The sequence below is a fragment of the Rhamphochromis sp. 'chilingali' genome (assembly GCF_963969265.1).
Source record: "Rhamphochromis sp. 'chilingali' genome assembly, chromosome: 2".
Taxonomy (NCBI): Eukaryota; Metazoa; Chordata; class Actinopteri; order Cichliformes; family Cichlidae; genus Rhamphochromis; species Rhamphochromis sp. 'chilingali'.
Window position 1 is genome coordinate 32,286,210 of NC_137930.1, and position 19,821 is coordinate 32,306,030.

General features: G+C 38.1%; 1 protein-coding gene across 1 annotated transcript in view; it reads right to left on the bottom strand.

Annotated features, from left to right (window-relative positions):
- Positions 1–6,886: 6,886 nt before the first annotated feature.
- Positions 6,887–19,821, bottom strand: part of LOC308391386 (leucine-rich repeat transmembrane neuronal protein 4) — a gene marked incomplete at its 3' end in the record, with an annotated part of 105,257 nt that continues 92,322 nt past the window's right edge. The window contains exon 3 of the mRNA XM_080874010.1: positions 6,887–7,664. Coding sequence (XP_080730136.1) covers positions 7,341–7,664 — 324 coding nt within the window. The remainder of the gene's footprint in view (positions 7,665–19,821) is intronic.

Genomic DNA, 19,821 nt, shown 5'->3' on the forward strand with positions numbered 1-19,821 from the left:
CAATTACCTAATTACCTTTGTGTGTATGTCTGTTATGTAGGCATGGTCTGAAAGATACTCTACAAATACATTTTTGCTAAAAGGTTGCAGCACATAAATCCACTGGACTTTTCAGACACACAATCTATTAATCTGTGAATTGTGAATTCCCAGGAGAGACCCCCACACCTACTAATTACCTGGGTTTTCATCATGACCCTCAGAAGAGCCTTGTAATTGATGAAAGTGCAGCTCCCATACATATTATCTGGTTAGATGCTCTCATTAGACAATGTATTACAGGCCGAGGAATATTTTGACATACCAAGCCTTCATTCTGGGATCTTTGGTTTTGTCAAGATTATAACTGACGTGTTATTTTCCTGACTCAACCTAGTCATGGCCATTTTATGACATAGTACTTCAAACCAATCATGATTGTGTCATGAACAAACAGAACTAGCAAGCTTTAGCTGTGTGTGCCCTCAAATCCAAGTGTGAACAGTAGCAACCCTGGGACATTACCTCAGTTGATTCCTGTGTTGAGGGACAGGATGAGCAGAAATCCTGACACTATGTTGGGCTAGCTTGACAGCTGACAAACCTGCTTGCCTCCTGAAGGCTAGAAGCTAACGGAGAGAGTGGAAAGGTGCAGTGACTTTTTTTTTCTTTTACCAAAAAATGTAGCAGATCTGTTATCTACATCTATCAGCAATTAGCGAAGATTACGGTCATCTAAATGCAGGTTTAAATTTTGTGAATAAATGCAGTGTAATTTCCTCTTATTTGTGTTGATGTTATACCAAAGGGTGTGCAATCATTGGAGGAGAAAAAGTAAAAGATAGCAAGACCCCATGTCCTGAAAACCACAGTGAGCTGGACTGTGAGTGGGCCTGTCATGTTCCTCCAAGGCAGTGATAGCATGATGTGTGCATCTGAACTGACAGCAGGCTGGAGCAAACAGATCTCCCATCTCTGTGACACTGGCAGTGCTCCTTTGCCACGGGTATTTGGTTCACTTTGAACATGTCAGCTGCATTCATCAAGTTGACTTTATGATCACTTGTACACCAACACAGCCTTTGAAAAGTTTGTAAAATAAACAGCAACTTTAAAATGTAGGTTGCTGACTTTGCATTGCTTTAAGGTATGCATACTTTTATACATCATGCTTTAAGTCAAACTTGATGCACAATTTATTTCGAACTACGTTATTCCATTTCTTACACCTATACATCTTGGTAAGTACACCATTGATGAGCCTGGCACAAGCATTGTCTCTGCATCTTGACAGGTTTCAAAAAACACCAGTATGTTGTACACAAGGGATGACACACTTTGTGACAATCTCACACATCATGAGGGTATTGTCACCATGTGATCGCAGATCACAATGTGTCTCATATTGTTATTATAGTCTGTTTTTATGGTAGTCTCTGTGAAGTGTGTTGCTATTTTGAGGAAACCCCAGGCTGCCAAAGCCTGCTGAGAGTGATTCTGTCCCCCCTCTTAGGACTCTGTGATTGCAATCCTGCATGTGGTGAAAAGTCCAGATTAGATTGATGTTTAGAAGTTTGAGTATGAATTTAAATTTCTTGCCAACTGAGATGAAAGATGGAGAAACCCATGACACTATTTTCTGGGGAAATCTTTACATTACAGGGAAATGTGAGCAAAGTAAGGATGCTTACACGCTTGAAAGAAATAGCAGCTGTTTAAAAATGGGCCCACTTCCTAAAGACTTAGGAGGAGTCACTGTAAAAAAATTAGAAACATACCTGAATCGATGAGAAATTTTTATTTTGCCATCAGTGTTTCCAGTGGATATTATCAACAATTTACATCAAAAACTGCAATTGTAAAGGTTCCAAGTACAGACGCCAGCCACGCAAGGCTCTCAGTTTTGCTCCTCTTGAAGGCCCGAAATTTAAAACTTCTTTCAAAAGAAAATGTTATACCATTGTTCTGTCTCTGCAGGCTGACTAGCACTGGCCATAACTGGTGAACTCTTGCTAATAGGTAAGACGGGTAAAGTAATCTATTAACTACAAGCTACAATTGAATTATAAAAAGGACAACACAGTTTCCATCTTTAGATGTTTATTCATCATCAAAATTTTTACAAAACATTATCTGACAATAATATACTCAAATAAGAGCCATATTTTTGCGCTTGGACCAGGTCTCCACAAAAATGCTTTAGGTCTGATTACAGTAAAAAAGGAAATTAAAAAGAAAAAAAAGAAAAAGGAAAAAAAATCAACAACAAACCAACTACCAAAGAAAACAATGCAGAGCATATTTACAACCTACAGAAGTTGAAGCTGTCTGCAGGATATGAATGAGGGGGAGACAGTGGGAATGAAAAGATTTATATGGAGAGTATTTTAAGAGGCAACAAAAAAACATGGGAAAGGACTTGGGCCTGCAAGGAACACAAAGACTAATTATGATATTGCTTTCTTTCGAGCTCCTCCTTCTTGCTTTCTCACTGCACTGTTAACTGAAAGCGAAGAATGCAGCACATTTAAATAAAAAACATGCTCTCTGCAGTGCCAACATTAAATCCAATTAGGGGTGTAAACGGGCTTTGTCAGACAAACGAAAAAGTGTGTTTCCCCAACAGAGGTTAATGATCATGTCTTCCTTTTCTGTGTCCCCGCTGACATGAGCAATGGTAGAAAAACAGAGTTAGGACAATGTAGGTCATAGGTTAAAGACTTCTTGCTAATGTAAAAGAGAATGGAACAATAACAATCAATGGGGACCGGGCTGGCCTGAACATCAGTAATGGTAATGCTGGTTCAGAGGAGGTAGAGGAGTAGGTGCTGCTATAGATACACAAACCCACACACACACACGTGCACACACAGAGGCCCTCTGGGTACATGCGGGGAAGATAAATCGCTAGCAACACTTCCAGTCTCTCTTTTGCATCACAGAAGTTATTGATTCTGTATAAACACTAATGACAGAGTAACAATAACAGGAACGCAAATCTAGAAATTGCAAATGAGGAATATTACCATTTGTCTTTTTTTTTCTTTCTTTATTTAAATTTTTTTGTTTTTATCCTATTTTTGTTTTTGGAGTGAGTGTGTGCTATATGGGAACGTCCCAGTGCTGCTTACTAGAAAGACACAAATATATGGCAGAGGAAGGAAAGCTACAAAGCCATGTCTGGCTTGGAATTAAATTTTCAAATCCATTTATCAGATAATGGATTAGAGTCCACTGTACCGTTTGATGAACTGGAATGGGGTGTCAAACCCTGCTGTACCTATATTATCCTTTTATTAAGCACATGTGTCTTTTTATGTGTTTGTACATCTCCGTCTGTGATTGTTTCTCCAGCAAAGACTAAGAAGTGGATTACTGATAATAGTGTAAATGATAATTCCTGTTCAGATAAAGTGCATCTTTGTATGAGCGCATGCATAATACATACAGTTCAGAGGATGCAAATATGTCGTAGCTTAATCTGTGTGCCATATGTGCCTCTACAGAGTACAGACTGGATGTGTGTTGCAAGTGTGAGAGCATGGCTGAAGCTGTTTGTGTCATTTCTTGCAGTGGAAACAAAGCTGCCCTGGAGCATTCAAAATATATCACAACGCTTTCCTTGTAACAGAATAAAATGTCCTCGCACTTACCCATTTGTCCCTCTATGTTCTCCCTATTAAACAGTATCTCTGTCTACCCTTCTCTTCTCCCCTGCTTTTCCTGTCCCCTTGGAGATGTGCGTTTAGCTTTTCCTCTAAGCATAAACACTGAAATATAAAAGTTTTTTACTGCAGTTCTTCAGACCTTTATTCACCCCACCCAAAGCAAGAAGAAAAAAAGGCGAAATTTGAAAAAAAGAAAAAAAAACTTTTCCCAATGGGGAGTTGAGCCCGAACACAAAGAGTGACAGGGACTGGGGAACTCGGGTAGTATAAACCCATAAACAAACGAAGCAGAAGAGAAAACAAAGCCTACTGGCATTGCGGGGCTAGCACAGACGGTCCTGGAGTTCAGCTCAAACATGCATCATTAGCATGCACTGCTTGTGCTTCCAGCTCTCTGATGGCAAAATAAATGGACAAAAGACTGAATAATTACTGGCAGCAGAATTCAAACATTCCGCTGAACATATCTGATTTTATCTGGGAGGTAGTCATGATCAATTGATCATTTATTAGTAGCTGATTTAATTGTGGATATACAAAGATGGTATTTGCATTTTCTAATTACACATGAGGGCAAAGAAGCTTTGATCTTTATGTTCAGTCTGAAGTCAACTATAATCACTGTTCTGAAACCTGCATTAATTAGTATGCGTAGGGTACTAGGCTTAACAGGAAACTATTAAAGGGAATGCCTGTCCCAGGTGTGAGTGCTCGACACAAACCTATTTCTCTATTTAACAGCCTACAGTGCCAGGGAATTATACTTTAATCGAGACAAGGGCATGAATGGGTCAGCAAACAAGATGCTTTAAAAACAGTGAAGTTGTCCATGACATGTGCTGCTGGTTCTAGGGCACTCCGGACAGGAATTATCTCCCGTACTGTTTGTCTCTGGTTCAGTGCTCCTCCCTAAATGGGCACAGTTTCCTAAAATATCAGCATGCAGACAGAAATAGAACATTGTTAAACAGGTTCACCCGAGTCACCAAGCAGCAGACATGAAATTCAGGCCAAGGAGTTATCAGGGGTGATATACAGCAAGGCAGGACAATACATGGATAGAATTGAGAGAGCTCCCATTATAAAGACATTGGCACAGCTGCTATTACAAAGTAAACTCCACCATCACTATTAAGCAACCGTACTGAGCGAATCAACTGCTTTTTTTTAAATGCAATGTCCTGTACATGAAGGGACCGAACCCTTCTTAGTTGTGATATCATGAAGCATTTCGGGTCAGTTGTTTTTTTTTTTTGTTTTGTTTTTTTTTGATAAAACATTTAACAAAATAATGGCACATTATAAAGAACATCCTTCACAAGTTAAACTCTTGGTATAAAGAAAAGCACACTTCTCCCCGAGTAGACCTTGAAATGGCTGATAGTGTTAAAATTCTTGAACAAGAGGAATGGATGTAACTAACAACACGTTATTTAATTACCACCTGTGAGATGGCTTCTCCAACATGCCTGATGGCAGAACAGGAAATATGAATCTCTGTCAAGTTTGGCGCTTGAAGTACATCACAATAACAGGGCTCAGAATCTTCCCCTCTTCGCGTTATTGAGTAAAATGACTGGATTTGAGAAATAATGTCAGTAACATATTTTGTTTTTAATGGTAGAGTGGTAGAATAGTGATGGGAGCAGATAGAAAAATACTTATCATTGAAACAACGAGAGCATTACAGTAGGAACCTCCTCACCAAGTCATCTTAGTAATATATTCCCACTGGAAAGTGAATAAGGCTCCTCTTCTGTTCACAAGCAGTTTGTGTTTCAGAAGAAATGAAGTTCATACCTTTTTTTTTAAATCTTTAAAGACTCATTATTTACATCATAAATAAGTTCTATTTGATTTTGTCCTTTTATTCATCTTATAGAATTTCTTGACATCATCTTTGAACACCTCAAAAATTTTCAAGCAAAAAAATATAATACCAAAACGAAATAAAACAAAAACAATGCATATTTGTTTGAATATGCATCATCTTTCTTGGGAAATGTTGGCCCCTTGCAATTTCATGTGTGGATCAATCAGTCTCTCTGTAGGAAGAGCAAGCGTAAGTTCCACAGCTCCCTAGAGTATGACCACTGACATGTAGGAAACTGGTGCACTGCTTGAGTTAAACTGAGGACATTGTTTGACAGGCCATGCAAGCCGTATCCGAAATCCTCAACAGCTCCATAAGTCAACGAGCAGCAGTGCTCAACATGGTGGCCAACCGTTTACTGATTAGGAAAAAGAAAAAACAAAGAAAAAAAGAGAAAACATTCCTTAATTTCGGCTCACTTTCTGGAAAAAATTGAGATGTCAGGCAAAACCTCCTGTATAGTCTGTGGGATCATATGCAGGTCAAAGAGAAGTCAACGTGCTGGTTCAGCATGCCACCACTAGGCACCATTATTCTCTGTGGTGGAAGAGCACATGGCCTAAGCCTGGCCAACCCAGCAAGATGGTGCTCTTCAAGTAGTCCAGTTAATGAAAGTCAAACATTGACTCAACAATGTTTCAAATGACTGTTTGGGGCAGTGAGAGTGGTTTGACCTTCAGTGAAGTAGACCTTTTCAATAATATGTACAATACATTTCATTCAAATGTTCTTATTTTAGTTTTTCCATGATTGCCTTTTTTTTTTTAAAGCATAGTGGGTTATTCAGCTGGGATATAGTCATATACGGTACAATGACTTGTTGTTCATCTGTGTAAAGGGTCTTTATATATTTAATACATTTATGGAACATACAGTTTATGCTGCTTTGAATTATGTTTTTCATAGTAACACTAAGATCACAAGAACTGACTTGAGCTTACGTTGGGAGTGCCAGGTGTGATACCTCATTATGATAAATACGTTCATAACCTTTCAACATGATGACCCCGTTGATTATTCTATTTCTTTAAGACAATTCTAGTCCATTCGAAATCATCAGGGGATCTAGTGGTAATTATAAATGTGAACTGGCAGAGGCTAGTTCAGTGGAACATCTGACATTTAAAAAGCTCCTTAGTTAAAGTACCTTATGTGCAAAAAGAAAGAAAAAATATTAGTAAACTCTTTGGTTTAACATGCACATTAATGTAATTCAGTACAAAATATGACACTCAAAGAAACAAAATATTTATGTAATTAATGAAATTATATATGTTAACTTTTTTAATAGCTAGTGAGTAGAAATTGTAATGTTAATCACAGTAAGAAGCCTTCTGCTCTTCATATGCTCTATCTCTTCGATCTTTGATGTTACTGCCCTCACTTGTCGTGAATGAAAACTTGTGTTTATTGCACTTTCCCTTTCACTCCTGACTCAGAGTAAGCTGGCTGCTGCTGCTGTGAACAGATGCCCCATGATGCTGATATGGGATATGACAAAGATCAGATTTGGAAATAAGGTAATTCTTTGTGGCATATGCTGAATTAACCTCCCTTGAGTCAGGGACCCTTTTTTTTCTATGAGTTGTTTTGGAAAAGAAAAACAAAATGATCAGCAAGAATGTCTCACCCAACTGTATATGGTTGAGACTGTGTGTTTCAGATGATAAATGCCTCCAGGCATAATTTGAAAATTTTGTCCTCTAGTTCACATACCGATGTTCTAAGAACAAGGCCCCACTGAATAACCAGCTCGCCTGCCCCTTCATTTCAAAGTCATGGTGAATGAGAGGCCCTTGCCCCACTTCTAACCATGCTCACTAGCGTCCAAATTTGAGTGTGCCAGTGCGCTCAGAAGTAGGAAAAGGACTGCTGCCGGGACCCTCAGTTGGTGGTCTGAGGGTCGATGGAGGAGAGCGAGGTCCTGGAACAGGGGCACCCATGCTGGCAGCAGAGGGCACTGCTGGCAGTGCCACTGTCTGTATAGTGCCTCTATCACATGGCCCAAGGTCCTCCAGGCCCTCCAGGCCCTGTGGGGGTCCCTCATAACCCATGTTTAGCCGCAAGGGTTGATGGGCCTGGCAGTAGTCTACAATAGGCTGTTCATAACGGTAGAAGGTCAGTGCACCCATTTGATGAGGGACCTGTTTGGTAAGAACAGAAGGGGTGATGGAGGTAGAAGACATATGGAATGATTACAGGAGAGTGGAAGAAACAAAGGAAAGAGAATGGAAGAACAGAGAAAAAAGAGAGAAAAATAATTAGCCATATAGCTTCAAAACAAATTCTTATTTATCTGTATCACAAAACAGAAAATGAAATTATATCTGTCAACTGAAATTTTTCTCCTTTTATTAATCCTGGATATGACCTGCTTATGTTATTGGACCTTCAGCCAATGTAAGAATAAATCTTTTCTGGCACTTCAAACATTTAAAACAGGGTAGCTTTTATGAACACAAGTCACAACAGCCACAGCTGTTTAATTTTTGAGTTAATATTACATACTTTTAAATGTTAAATTTTCTGAAGCATGTAATTTGTTACACTACATTTCATTGTGCCTGTGTGACTCAAAGCCTATAACTCAGTTAATTTGAAAGCTCACTGCTACCTCTTTGTAATCATTCTCACATGGTGACCACCTGAGCCTGCACTTGACCAAAACCTACTGGCTACAAAGACTCTTTGAAACGTGTTCTACAACAACTGATGTTTATAGATGTAAGAAGCATCTTAAGCTAAATCATAGTACGTTCCAAACCCGCAAGTTGTAATGAATTGCTTATTGACTGTCACAAGAATAAGAAGCTCTGGATTTGTAGTGATAGACACATATCTATATAAGACAAAAAGCTGGGTGGTTTTGTGCTCAGCCTTTGGGAAAACATAGCTGGAGAACATAGGGTCTGTGATCTCTCTAGTGCCATGTCAATTGTGTCAGAGCCAGAAGCACTCATCACATTTGGCCATGTGTCTGGTCTTGTGTTCCCCCCACAAACCTTAACATAGTGCCAGACAAACAGATGAGACTCTTGCAACACTGTCTCCCTAACTTTAGCTCACACACTTATTCACCAATTAAGAGTTTTCTAACAAGCCATGAAAACAGCAGCTTAGGATGGCAGCTGACCTGGATTAAACACCCCAGCCTGACAGAGCGAAAGATCATCAGATCTGTACACAGAGGCAATAAGAAACACACAACTTCAGCTACATGATACCTCAACAACACGGAAGACATGAATAATACAACCCCTCTCTCTGAGGTGCTGGAAGCAGAGCAAGTGTCACAACTGTACTTTCATTCAGATTCTTGATGTTTTATTTTTAACTTGTTCCAGTGATGGGAACCAGATCTTAAGAACATGATATAAACCTGTGCTTGACAAAAATGTCATTTACAGGAGGGAGACACTTCTTAAAAAATTAATCTTGGCACCGTCACTTTAGAGTAAAAATACTACGAAAAATCTCCTTGCGACTAAGAAAAAAATGCGGTTGCCTGGGGATTGCTATTACTTTTTTTTGATGTTGGCAAGTACAACTAGCGACAATTAACAGATCCCCTGGTGGGATGTAACCTGTCTCCAAACAATTTTGATCCAGCTCAGTGTGACTGCGATCACTCTTAGACAAATTGGCAAAGATTTGTAAATAATACTACTTGACAGTTGTGCCCTCGACTCGACTCAACTGGTTGTCATCAGACTGTATTCTAGGTTTTATTTTTGTAAACGCAAAGTTACCAAGTACCTGTGTCATTTCACAGCTAAATTGAAAATCTGCAAAAATAACATCACTACTTCTCAATTTTTCTTTCAGATCTATGTGATTCTAACTAAACTCTCAATGTCAGTAGTTAATACAAATTTCTATTCAATGTGAATTTCTGTGTATGCAAATGGAAACAGATTTGCAATTTTTGACAACTTAGCACAGTTAATTATCACATTATAACAAACATGCGCATGTGATTTCCAAATTGACCCCATTCAATTGTAAACTGCTAGCAGACAGAGAGCAGGCAGAGTCTGTCATGTTGCTGTTCTACCACTGTTTTGATACTCTACAGTCACTCAACTGTTTGCAAGTGGTCAAAGACCAGGTCCCCATCTTTGAAGCAACTGAAATAAAAACATTGCACACACTCACAGAAAATTGGTTATTCCACAGTATGCAACTACTGTTTTGTAGGACTGTAATACAGTAGAAGTCATACTGGGCAGGATAGATATTACAATTCAGGCAGACCAACCTGGTTTTTAATAATAAAGTAATTATAATAATAAAATGATATTATTATTATTATTATTATTATTATTATTATTATTATTATTATTATTATTATTAATAATAATAATAAGACAAAGAAAAAGAAGAAGAAGAAGAAAAGTCCTAAAAAATGACTGACTGTGAAAAAACTAATGGTATGACACCTCAAATCATAATGCATTATGTAAACTGTATTGCTACCAATGCAGATTAAAATTATAATAATAATATAAAAAAGACGGTTTTGAATGACCAGGTCAATAACTTTGTCTCCAATATGCATGTAAAAAATATTCATCATTCGTGATGTAATGTCAGAGAAGAATTTGTTTCAGAAATGCAGATAAGTGCAGGCTGAGAAGAAAAAAAAAAGAAAAACAGCGTGTTTGAGCGTGTGTGTGTGTGTGTGTGTGTGTGTGGGTGGGTGGGGTGTGTGTTGTATGTGAGCAAAGGATTAGAGCATTCTGAGCCCCTCTGAAAACATTTACACCAGCTTTGTTTCAGATAAATAAATAAATACATACATACCTGAATACATACATATTTGGGCTTTACTATAATGCATTTGATGCAGTGGATCATTACAGTTAGCAACTGCAGAAAGTTGTAGTCACATTGAAATGTGAGTCCTTGTTTATCTGGTCTGGTAATTCTGTAGTTACCAATGTTTGTACATTCACAAAGTTTCATTTCCATAACACACTTTCCTTCCAATATGCCAGTAGACCAGCAGAACCACCTCCCCACTTACTTTCTATAGAGCGTTCCTCCTCAAATGGACTTCACTAAGTGGGGCTGATTCATTACATTACAGGCACTCAGTGGATTACTAGCCAAAAAGGCTAAAATGACCAAAGAAAAAGTGGAAAACAGCTAAACATGAGAGGTTTTTGGACAAAGTGTGTGTTCTCCATTCTTTAAGCACCGGTTCGAGCACAGTTTAAACACCGGCACCGTTTCAAAAGTACCGGTTTGGTACTGGTATCGGATAAAACCTAAACGATACCCATCCCTATAGCCATAATAATGCTTCTTGGTCAATTATCCATACTCTTTTGATTCTGTGAAAATGAGGCACTACATATAAAACTTGTAATTTCTATAATTCCTAAACATTTCATGTAATACTTTTGTTAAGCCTCTTGAATTAAAACTGAAAGTCTAATCTTTAATCCCATCTTGATTGTTTGACTTGAAATTCACCATGCTGGTGTCCAAAATCAAAATGTGTCATTATCAATGTCTATGGAACATCCTTCCAAGTTATTACTTGCGGCACATGTAACACATGTAGCAAATTGGCCCAAAGTGCTCCCTGTTTCAGTTTTTGTGATAAAAAGAGCTATTTATATTCATGAATAATTCACTTATAAGAAAGGTATAGCTTACACAATAGAAATATTATCTTTTTTCTTTGTGCCTCCCAAATCAGTAATTCCTTAGACTCAATAGTCTGTTGACAGAAAAAAAATCATCAGTGTGTTAAACCTGACTTGTTTTACAAGCTATCTTTTTTTAAATGGCAATTTTGTTATTGGATAACAATTTAAAGGGAAATACTATAAACTATGTGGATACAAAAGAAAAAGGTTTTCTAGTTAGAAAATAGTGGTGTAGTAGTAAAATTCTGTGTTTTGTATTATTTCATGCTAATTTACAAATCAACTCAATAGTGAGATGATTTATATTGCTCTATTTCAGCGTGATTATAGTATACAACTGTGACTACCCACTTTTTAACATTTCAGTAAGTAGCATTCGGCTAGTTTGTTTGCATTTTATTGCATTTGCCTTTATATTTAGCTGCTATGCTCTATCTGTGACAGCAGGCTATCTCACTTAAAACCTGAGGACATAATTTCTTTATTTAACCTTGAGTAGATATTCCAGTTTTGTGCCTGTGAAACACAGTAAATACAAAAAAACCCCAATATTTAATGCTTAATACATTGATGGTTTAGTTGTAGATCTTACATTTCAGCATGTTTCTGTTTAGCATTATTTTCTGTGTTTTCAGTGCACCAGTACATTTAAAAAGAAAATCAACTAGTCAAGGAATTTTGAATGATCAATTTCAGCTTTTTCCTTATTATTTTTTCCTTGTGTAGCCAGGTTTCTGTACAGTTGCTGTTTGACTGAAAGGTCAAAGCTTCCCAAACAATGTTGAGTCTAAAACAGCTTTGAAACTGGAACACATAAAGTACCTTTGCTTACAAGGTTAGATGTGTCTGCTGAAAAACAATGATGGAGATTATGTTGCTGATTACATGTGAGAGATTTTGTTTATGTAGGTCCACCTTTTATTGTATATGGTATACCGCGGCTTGTGCCTGTCAGAAGGTATTAGCATAAAGAAAAATGGATCTTCCCCACCATTACCTGCATGTGTTTCATCTGACAATGACTGGCATCCTGCCTCTTAGTGGATCTTTATCTCCATATGCTGGAACAAAGCATAGAGTGACCTTAGATGGAAAAGCTTCCTCACAGAGATTAAGCCATACAGTCCAGTGTCATCTTTGAAAATCTTTTCTTTAATTGCCTTTGTGTTTGTGTTACATTTTTTTTGCCAGTTTTAGCAACTGTGTGATATTCTGTTGATATTGTAATTTTCAAAGCTGTCCTTCAAATGAAGCTATTGTTATACTTTGTTGGGACATTTGTCAAATTAGCAATGCATCTCATGCCATAGCCACAGAATGTACAAACATGACTGTAAAACAGTAAAAACTTTCCTTCTGTAAACAATTAAATCTTATGTTAAATTATCACAACAGGTTTAATTTGAAACAAAACCCATACATTTATTTTTCCAACATTTCAGTGCCTTTTAGAAGTTTTGTTTCTTTTTGCATTCATGCTTTTATGAGCAGCTAAGGAGGCAGTAACAGTGCCACAGGCAGTCAATGTTAATGGCTCTGTGGGCTTAAGAAGCATCATGGTTCAAAAGTCTATCTCCTCCATACTCTTTGATCTTCTCAAGTCACTATATTGTGGCACATGGAAGCACAACAAAGTGAAGAGGAGGTGCTAAAGGCTCACAGTAAAATTTATATATACCTTTATATACAAAAAAAAAAAAAAAAAAAAAAAAAAAATATATATATATATATATATATATATCTATAATTTTGTATTATATATATATATATATATACAGAAAATTATATATATAATTGATAAATAATTTTGACTGTAAAACATGATTTAACAGGTAGTCTTTATGCTGAAGAATGATCAATAAAACAAATCAAACAATGATTGTTTATTTCTTAAAAATAACTACAAATTTATTATCATCCCATATGGAAAAGTAATAGTAAAAACTTAAAAAAAAAAAAAAAACTTGCATAAGATGTGGCCTACTTCATATAGTGAATCATATAAGGCTTATATGATTTACTCGTGAAAGTGGCCACTTTCTCATTACTTTCATATATTGTTTTAGTAAGTATCCAAAAGATACAAGTTTCATTTATATAATTTTTCAAGGGATCTTATATCTGTTTTCACTCTTGCTTTTCATACAAGTTTCACACACGACAGATACAAACTTTATAAGATTTATATATATCTTTTCCATATGGGATATTAGAGAAATGCTGCAGGTTACTTAAGACTGTATGTATGAAGACCAGAATGTGGGTTACCCTGTTTAACTGGTTTTTTTATCACATACCAGGTCTAATCTAATTTACCCTGCACTTACTTTTGCAGGTATAATAAAGGTCACAGTAGAAGAAGTAATATTTGTGGCGGTAACTGTAGTGGTAAAATGAAGAAAAAAAATAGTGAGATAAAACATTGTTTAATAGTGGTAAGCACACATTAACCAGTGAATATATGATGAATGCAAAGTGTGTAAATAAGTGTATAAAAATAATGCACATTAAGATGTATGTTTTTCATGTTTTGAAGAATGTGATTGCCTGAAATGAAAAAGAGGCAAACTCTAAAAACAGTTAAAATTTCAAAACAAATAATCAACAGAATCTTCAAATTATGCTTTGTGAGTGAACACAACAAAATAGTTGCACACATGTTCTTTTGCATGTATGTCACAGGACATCAGCATGTGGGTAAATACTGTCTTTCAAATGTAGCTGCTCTGGTAAGTGTTGAAAGTCAGCACAGATGTTGCTAGGCGGGCATCAACGACGCAGAGCCCACCAGTCAGGTTTCAGCAGAGCGGTGTGCATGGACGTGTCTGAAGAGGTGTGAAGCTAAACACCATCAGTTTGTTTTCAGACAGCATATCCCGAGAGGAAGACTTCCCAGTTGCTTGTCTCTTTATGTGTAGTAGTGTAGATCAGTAATGTTAACATTCATGGTAATTCATGTAATTGTCATGTGTTGTGGTTCTTGGTCTGCAATATTCATACTGCATGTTGTCTCCCATACAAGTCAACATAAGTGCTGACCCTTAAGGATGCAAAGTTTTATAGTGGACCGCTGCATTGTAACAAAATTATATCTTTATCAGTTCACCTGTCAGTTAATGCTGTAACTTATCAGAGTATATATGTGTGAAAGAATTTCCCAAATCTGAGATATATAGACCATCTTATTGCATATTTAAGTGGAAGTGAAGATAATGTATTTTAAATATCAGCATGCAAAAGAAACTGTCTGTATGTGTTAGCTAATAAATGCCAACATCAAACTAAAATCTGTGAGCAGTTTAATCAAATGTTTACTGCAATTTAATATTGCCTTCGTAGTCAAAATGTGTACCTCATAGAAGGTAAATGCTCCCATTGTCATTTTACTAACTATAAGATCATCCACATCTTGGGATTCACAAAGTCTCACAGGACCACTGTAGTTTTAGAGGTATAAGGGGTCAGTTAACTTTAGAGGCAGAATGTATAACCTTGACTTTCCCTCATAGAGCTGTGTGAGAAAATGAGCCCACATGTCCACATTTTAAGCTAATTGATTCTCTAAACAAGCCGTTAGCCTCCCACTAATTCCTTAATGACTGGAGGTCCCTTTATGTGCAGTGACTCTTGATTACAGGTCTCTGACCACCACACACACACACACACACACACACACACACACACACACACACACACACACACACACACACACACACACACACTTACAAATACATGCACAACTCTGCTCAGAAAACAGGAAGAAGAGTACGGGAGAAATCTAGCGATAGACAGAGAAGGAGAGCGGGATGGAGGGCCCCTTCACGCACCAGTGAGTGCCCACTGTGGGCTCATCACAACATCCTCCCATTCTATGGTACATGCAGTAAAGGAGCTTCTGCAGACCACAGCAAATGGGCCATGAAATGTTACTCAATGCTCAACACGTTCCTCTGTCTGGTTTGTTTTCACACAAACATTTAGCACAATACACAATTACAACAACTAATTGAGTGTGTGTGTGTGTGTGTCTGTGTGTGTGTGTGTGTGTGTGTGGGGGGGGGGGGCTGAGTATCTCTCAAACAATGAAAATTACAGAGCTTACATTGTCAGTTTTATATGCTAACTGTTAATTTTGGACTCTTGGGTTGCTTTATTTTTGTTGTTACAGATCAGGAATGCAGCGAATGATTATTGATTACTTTATGAGTATCATTATTATTACTCTATCAAATGGTAAAACTTGTTAATGACAAGGTTAAGTTCAGAATTCAAGAGCTGTCACCAACAATTTTTAACTGTCATAGCATAGATGGGCATTATAATTAGCAGACATTAAAAACTGCAGTGGATCATGATTATCATTTTTTTATTTATTTGTTGTTAGCACCAAAGAAAGTCACCTAACATACAGCTCACTGGTAAAAAGTAAATATGTGAACCATGATATAACACAAGACCAACAGCAGAAACCTTGTCAAGCTAAAGCCACATAGATCATTTTATTTTATGTCATCTATATACATGCAAATGCTCAAAGCTGTGACATGCTGATGCTATTTCATGGCCTAAGAAACAACCCTCAACTGCCTCCAGCACCATGTATACAGTAAATCTTCTGCACCCATTGAAGAGTGCCCGAACGCATATTAACAAGGCAGAATGACAGGTTGTGTCAAAGGGGAACAATTTGTAGTTCCATTTCCACTGTCCCATAATGAATTCAAAGTTCCCAAATCTCTTGGCTGGTGATGTCTTGCATTATGTGCTGCTTCCAGTCATGGTGGCACTGGCAGTGTATCTGAGTAATGAGCATGACCCAACATAAATGCTGTGTGGCCAACTTGGCTCTTCACTGGGAGCGTCAGTCGCACTTTAATCAGTGATATTGGGGAGGAGTGTGCCTGGGAAGGTAGGCTGAAGCTTTTAAAGACCTGACTAATAAGACATGTCAAAGCAAGCTGGCCACCAGCCAGAACTGATATGCAGACCTTCCCTAACTGCTCCCGATCCTGCCTCGCCGCAAACAGCCTCAACTGCACTCAGACACAGATGGCCTTTTAACAAAGCTGGATCCTCACTGATGCAAGCAAACAATGCAGTGCATCTCAAAGCAGCATGTGGCACCAGGATTAATCATTTTCTCTCTTTGTCTCTTAGGTTTGTGCAGAATTTTTATAGTTGTCTCGTTATTAAGTTTAAAATCTTGTCAAAATCTTAAGCCGTTTCTCTTGTATTAGAGTTGTGGGTAGCAGTTAAATTTTTTTTTAAATAAGCTACAACCTGATGTTGTTTACAGTGATAGAAATATTTGCTCAGCAATAAGAAAATAATGACCTTCCATGGCCTGCTTACACCTTGAGGACATTTTTTTCCTTCTAATCCCTGTAATGTGTTCATGTTTTGATGGAAAGTTGTGGTCATGGTTCTTAAGCATTTAGCTAGTTACTGAAGAGGAACGACCATAAATGGAAAAACATTATTTAAATGGTAGGTTCAACTGCAGCTCTTTAAGGAGCTCAACACATATATAAACACAATAACTTATTCTATGTAGTTTGTCCCAAAATATGAGGGAAAATGAGAAATTATCTTCAAAGATAAGGAAAGCTCATTTCACGACACTACAGTGGTGGGTCTTATCACCAACGGTGATGAGACGGCTTACAGGGAGGAGGTCAGCGCCCTGACCCACTGGTGTCAAGACAACCATCTCACCCTCAACGTCGCAAAGACAAAGGAGTTGATAGTGGACTTCCGGAGGTGCAGAGAAGTACTGTGGCGGGGCGTGGCCTGCGGTGCCGTGCAGAGGAGGCGGACGCACCTGCACGGCATCCGCAATCACGCCCCGCCGAATTAAATATTGTACTGGGTCCTGTGGTTGGGTTGCTGTACATTCGCACTCAGAGCTGCAGCTCTCCCGCTTCCAGCTCAACATAACACCAACAACCCAACCACAGGACCCAGTACAATATTTAATTCGGCGGGGCGTGATTGCGGATGCCGTGCAGGTGCGTCCGCCTCCTCTGCACGGCACCGCAGGCCACGCCCCGCCACAAGTACACACCCCCATCACCATCAACGGCGCTGCTGTGGAGAGAGTGAGCAGCTTCCGGTTCCTTGGTGTACATCTGGCTGAGGATCTTACGTGGTCAGTACACACAAACAAAACAGTGAAGAAGGCGCAGCAGCGCCTCTTCTTTCTCAGGAGACTGAAAAGATTCGGCATGAGCCCCCGCATCCTCAGGACCTTCTATCACTGTGCCACTGAGAGCATCCTCACTGGATGCATCACCACCTGGTATGGCAACAGCACCGCCTACAACTGCAAAGCTCTCCAGCGAGTAGTGCGGTGCTCTGAACGGATAATTGGAGGTGAGCTTCCCTCCCTCCAAGACATCTACAGGAAGCGGTGCCTGAGGAAAGTGGGGAGGATCATCAAGGACTCCAGTCACCCCAGCCATAAACTGTTCAGACTACTTCCATCAGGAAGGAGGTTCTGCAGCATCCGGTCCCGTACCAGCAGACTGAGAGACAGCTTCTTCCACCAGGCCATCAGACTGCTGAACACTTCATAGACACCTCAGCTTCACTACTGGAACTTTAACATTATGCACTCCATACTGTACAGTAATGCCACTGTTTTGCACATGTCTCAACTCTGTATATTTTTATATATTCTATTTATTGTTTACTCTATTTAATTTGTAAAATATGTGTATACACACACACACACACACACACACACACACACACACACACACACACACACACGTAGAAAAATATTTAGTATACACATCTAGAAATGCATATACTATTATATATTGTACATATATTTATTAGTTTCAGATGTAGCCATTCTTGTATTTTGCTTGTTTACATTATTGTATTTTGCACAACTCTGTTGCTTGTGAAGCTCGCACACAAGAATTTCACTCACATGTACTGTACCAATGTACCTGCACATGTGATGTGACAATAAAAGTGACTTGATTTGATTTGATTTGAAAGCTCATTAAGTGAGGTTTAATACTGGGATTTTAAATCTTATATATGGAAATGTCGGGCAGGTTAGTGCAGGCTAAACTGGTTAATGATAAAGTGTAGAGTCATGAACTACGCTTGCTAGGTTACATTTGGGGTAATTATGATAGGCTCATGAAATGTACCTATCATGATAGGCTCATGAAATGTACCTATCATGATAGGCTCATGAAATGTACCTATCATGATAGGCTCATGAAATGTACCTATCATAAGTACATTTCATAAAAAAAAGCCAACAAAAAATTATGTGTGTTATTTCTAAGTAATTATTTTACCCATCTTGGACTGCTAAATCTGATATTAAGGTTCCCTAATGTATGCAACTCCATACAGGGCCAACACAATGCAATTACATGTCACAGCAAGTAACTTAAATCAGAGCAAAAACAATAACTTCTTTGCCAGTAATCATGATAGATATGGAAATGCTGAATTAGTGAAGAGGCGTATGTTTTCAATTGAATAGGTAATTAGCAGTAGGGCTTAAGTCATAGCAAGTCATTACAGGAAGTCCCCGAGGGACAGTTTTGCATGCACTCGCAGCAGAGCAAATCCCTCAAGAGAAAGAGAACATTTCTACTGAGAAACTCTGACCTGACAGTTCCTTTGAGAATACAAACTCTCCAGTCTCACATTTAATAAGAAACAGCACAAATGAAACTGAAACGTCATCTGGAATTGAAAGAATTTGTCACAAATAACCTCTTTGATCACGTCACCATTGTTTAACAGAAAAAGCAGTTTGGTGCTTGTTTCATCCCGCTCCATTTAATTAGACACACAAGAAAAATGGATCTGTATCTAACTATGTTTGTGTCTATATGCTTTAACATTATTAGAATAAATGGCAAGACTTTAATTGAGTTCCATAAATCACTCGTCCACATTCCTTACATCTTCACGTCCCACTTCATTCAGATTCTCCTTGAACCTTTCAAGCAGCAGCCAGGCTCACATGGTGTTATGTCAACACTATAGTTTTCTGTAGTGTATTACTACTTCCCTCAAATTTATTGGTTCTATATTGTAATTCTTTTGTATTTTTGCCCATATATGAGGCTCAACATATTTGTCCTTTATGTGGAAAATGTGTTTTTCCTTTTGTCTGTTTTTTCCTTTTGAATCAATCTGAATCAAACATCAAATTATAACTGTTGTGAGTTGAGACTGTAAATGATTTGAAAACAAACAAACAAACAAACAAACAAACAAACAAACAAACAAACAAACAAACCCTACTTTACATGATTTAGACATGCTCTACCATGAAGCATCATAGGCAACTAAGAAGAGTTTTAGTTAATGATAGACTTCAACTTACATACATTATTTATATTTCAGCAGGTGGGCTCTGGCTGGTTGCTATTGCAATGTAACGTAATGTGTGTGCGTGAAAACAAGGCATTATGTGAAGCCCACATCAAAAAAAAGTATTACAGTTATATTCTCACTTTCAAACCATAAAATGACTGTTGTACCACCTGAGGAATTTTTATGCAGGGCTGCTGCAGGATTTAATAGCACCACTGTTAACAGATGAGATGTTACACAACCAGAATAGGCTGGTCTAGGGGGAATCCAAACCTGACAGATTTTTTTT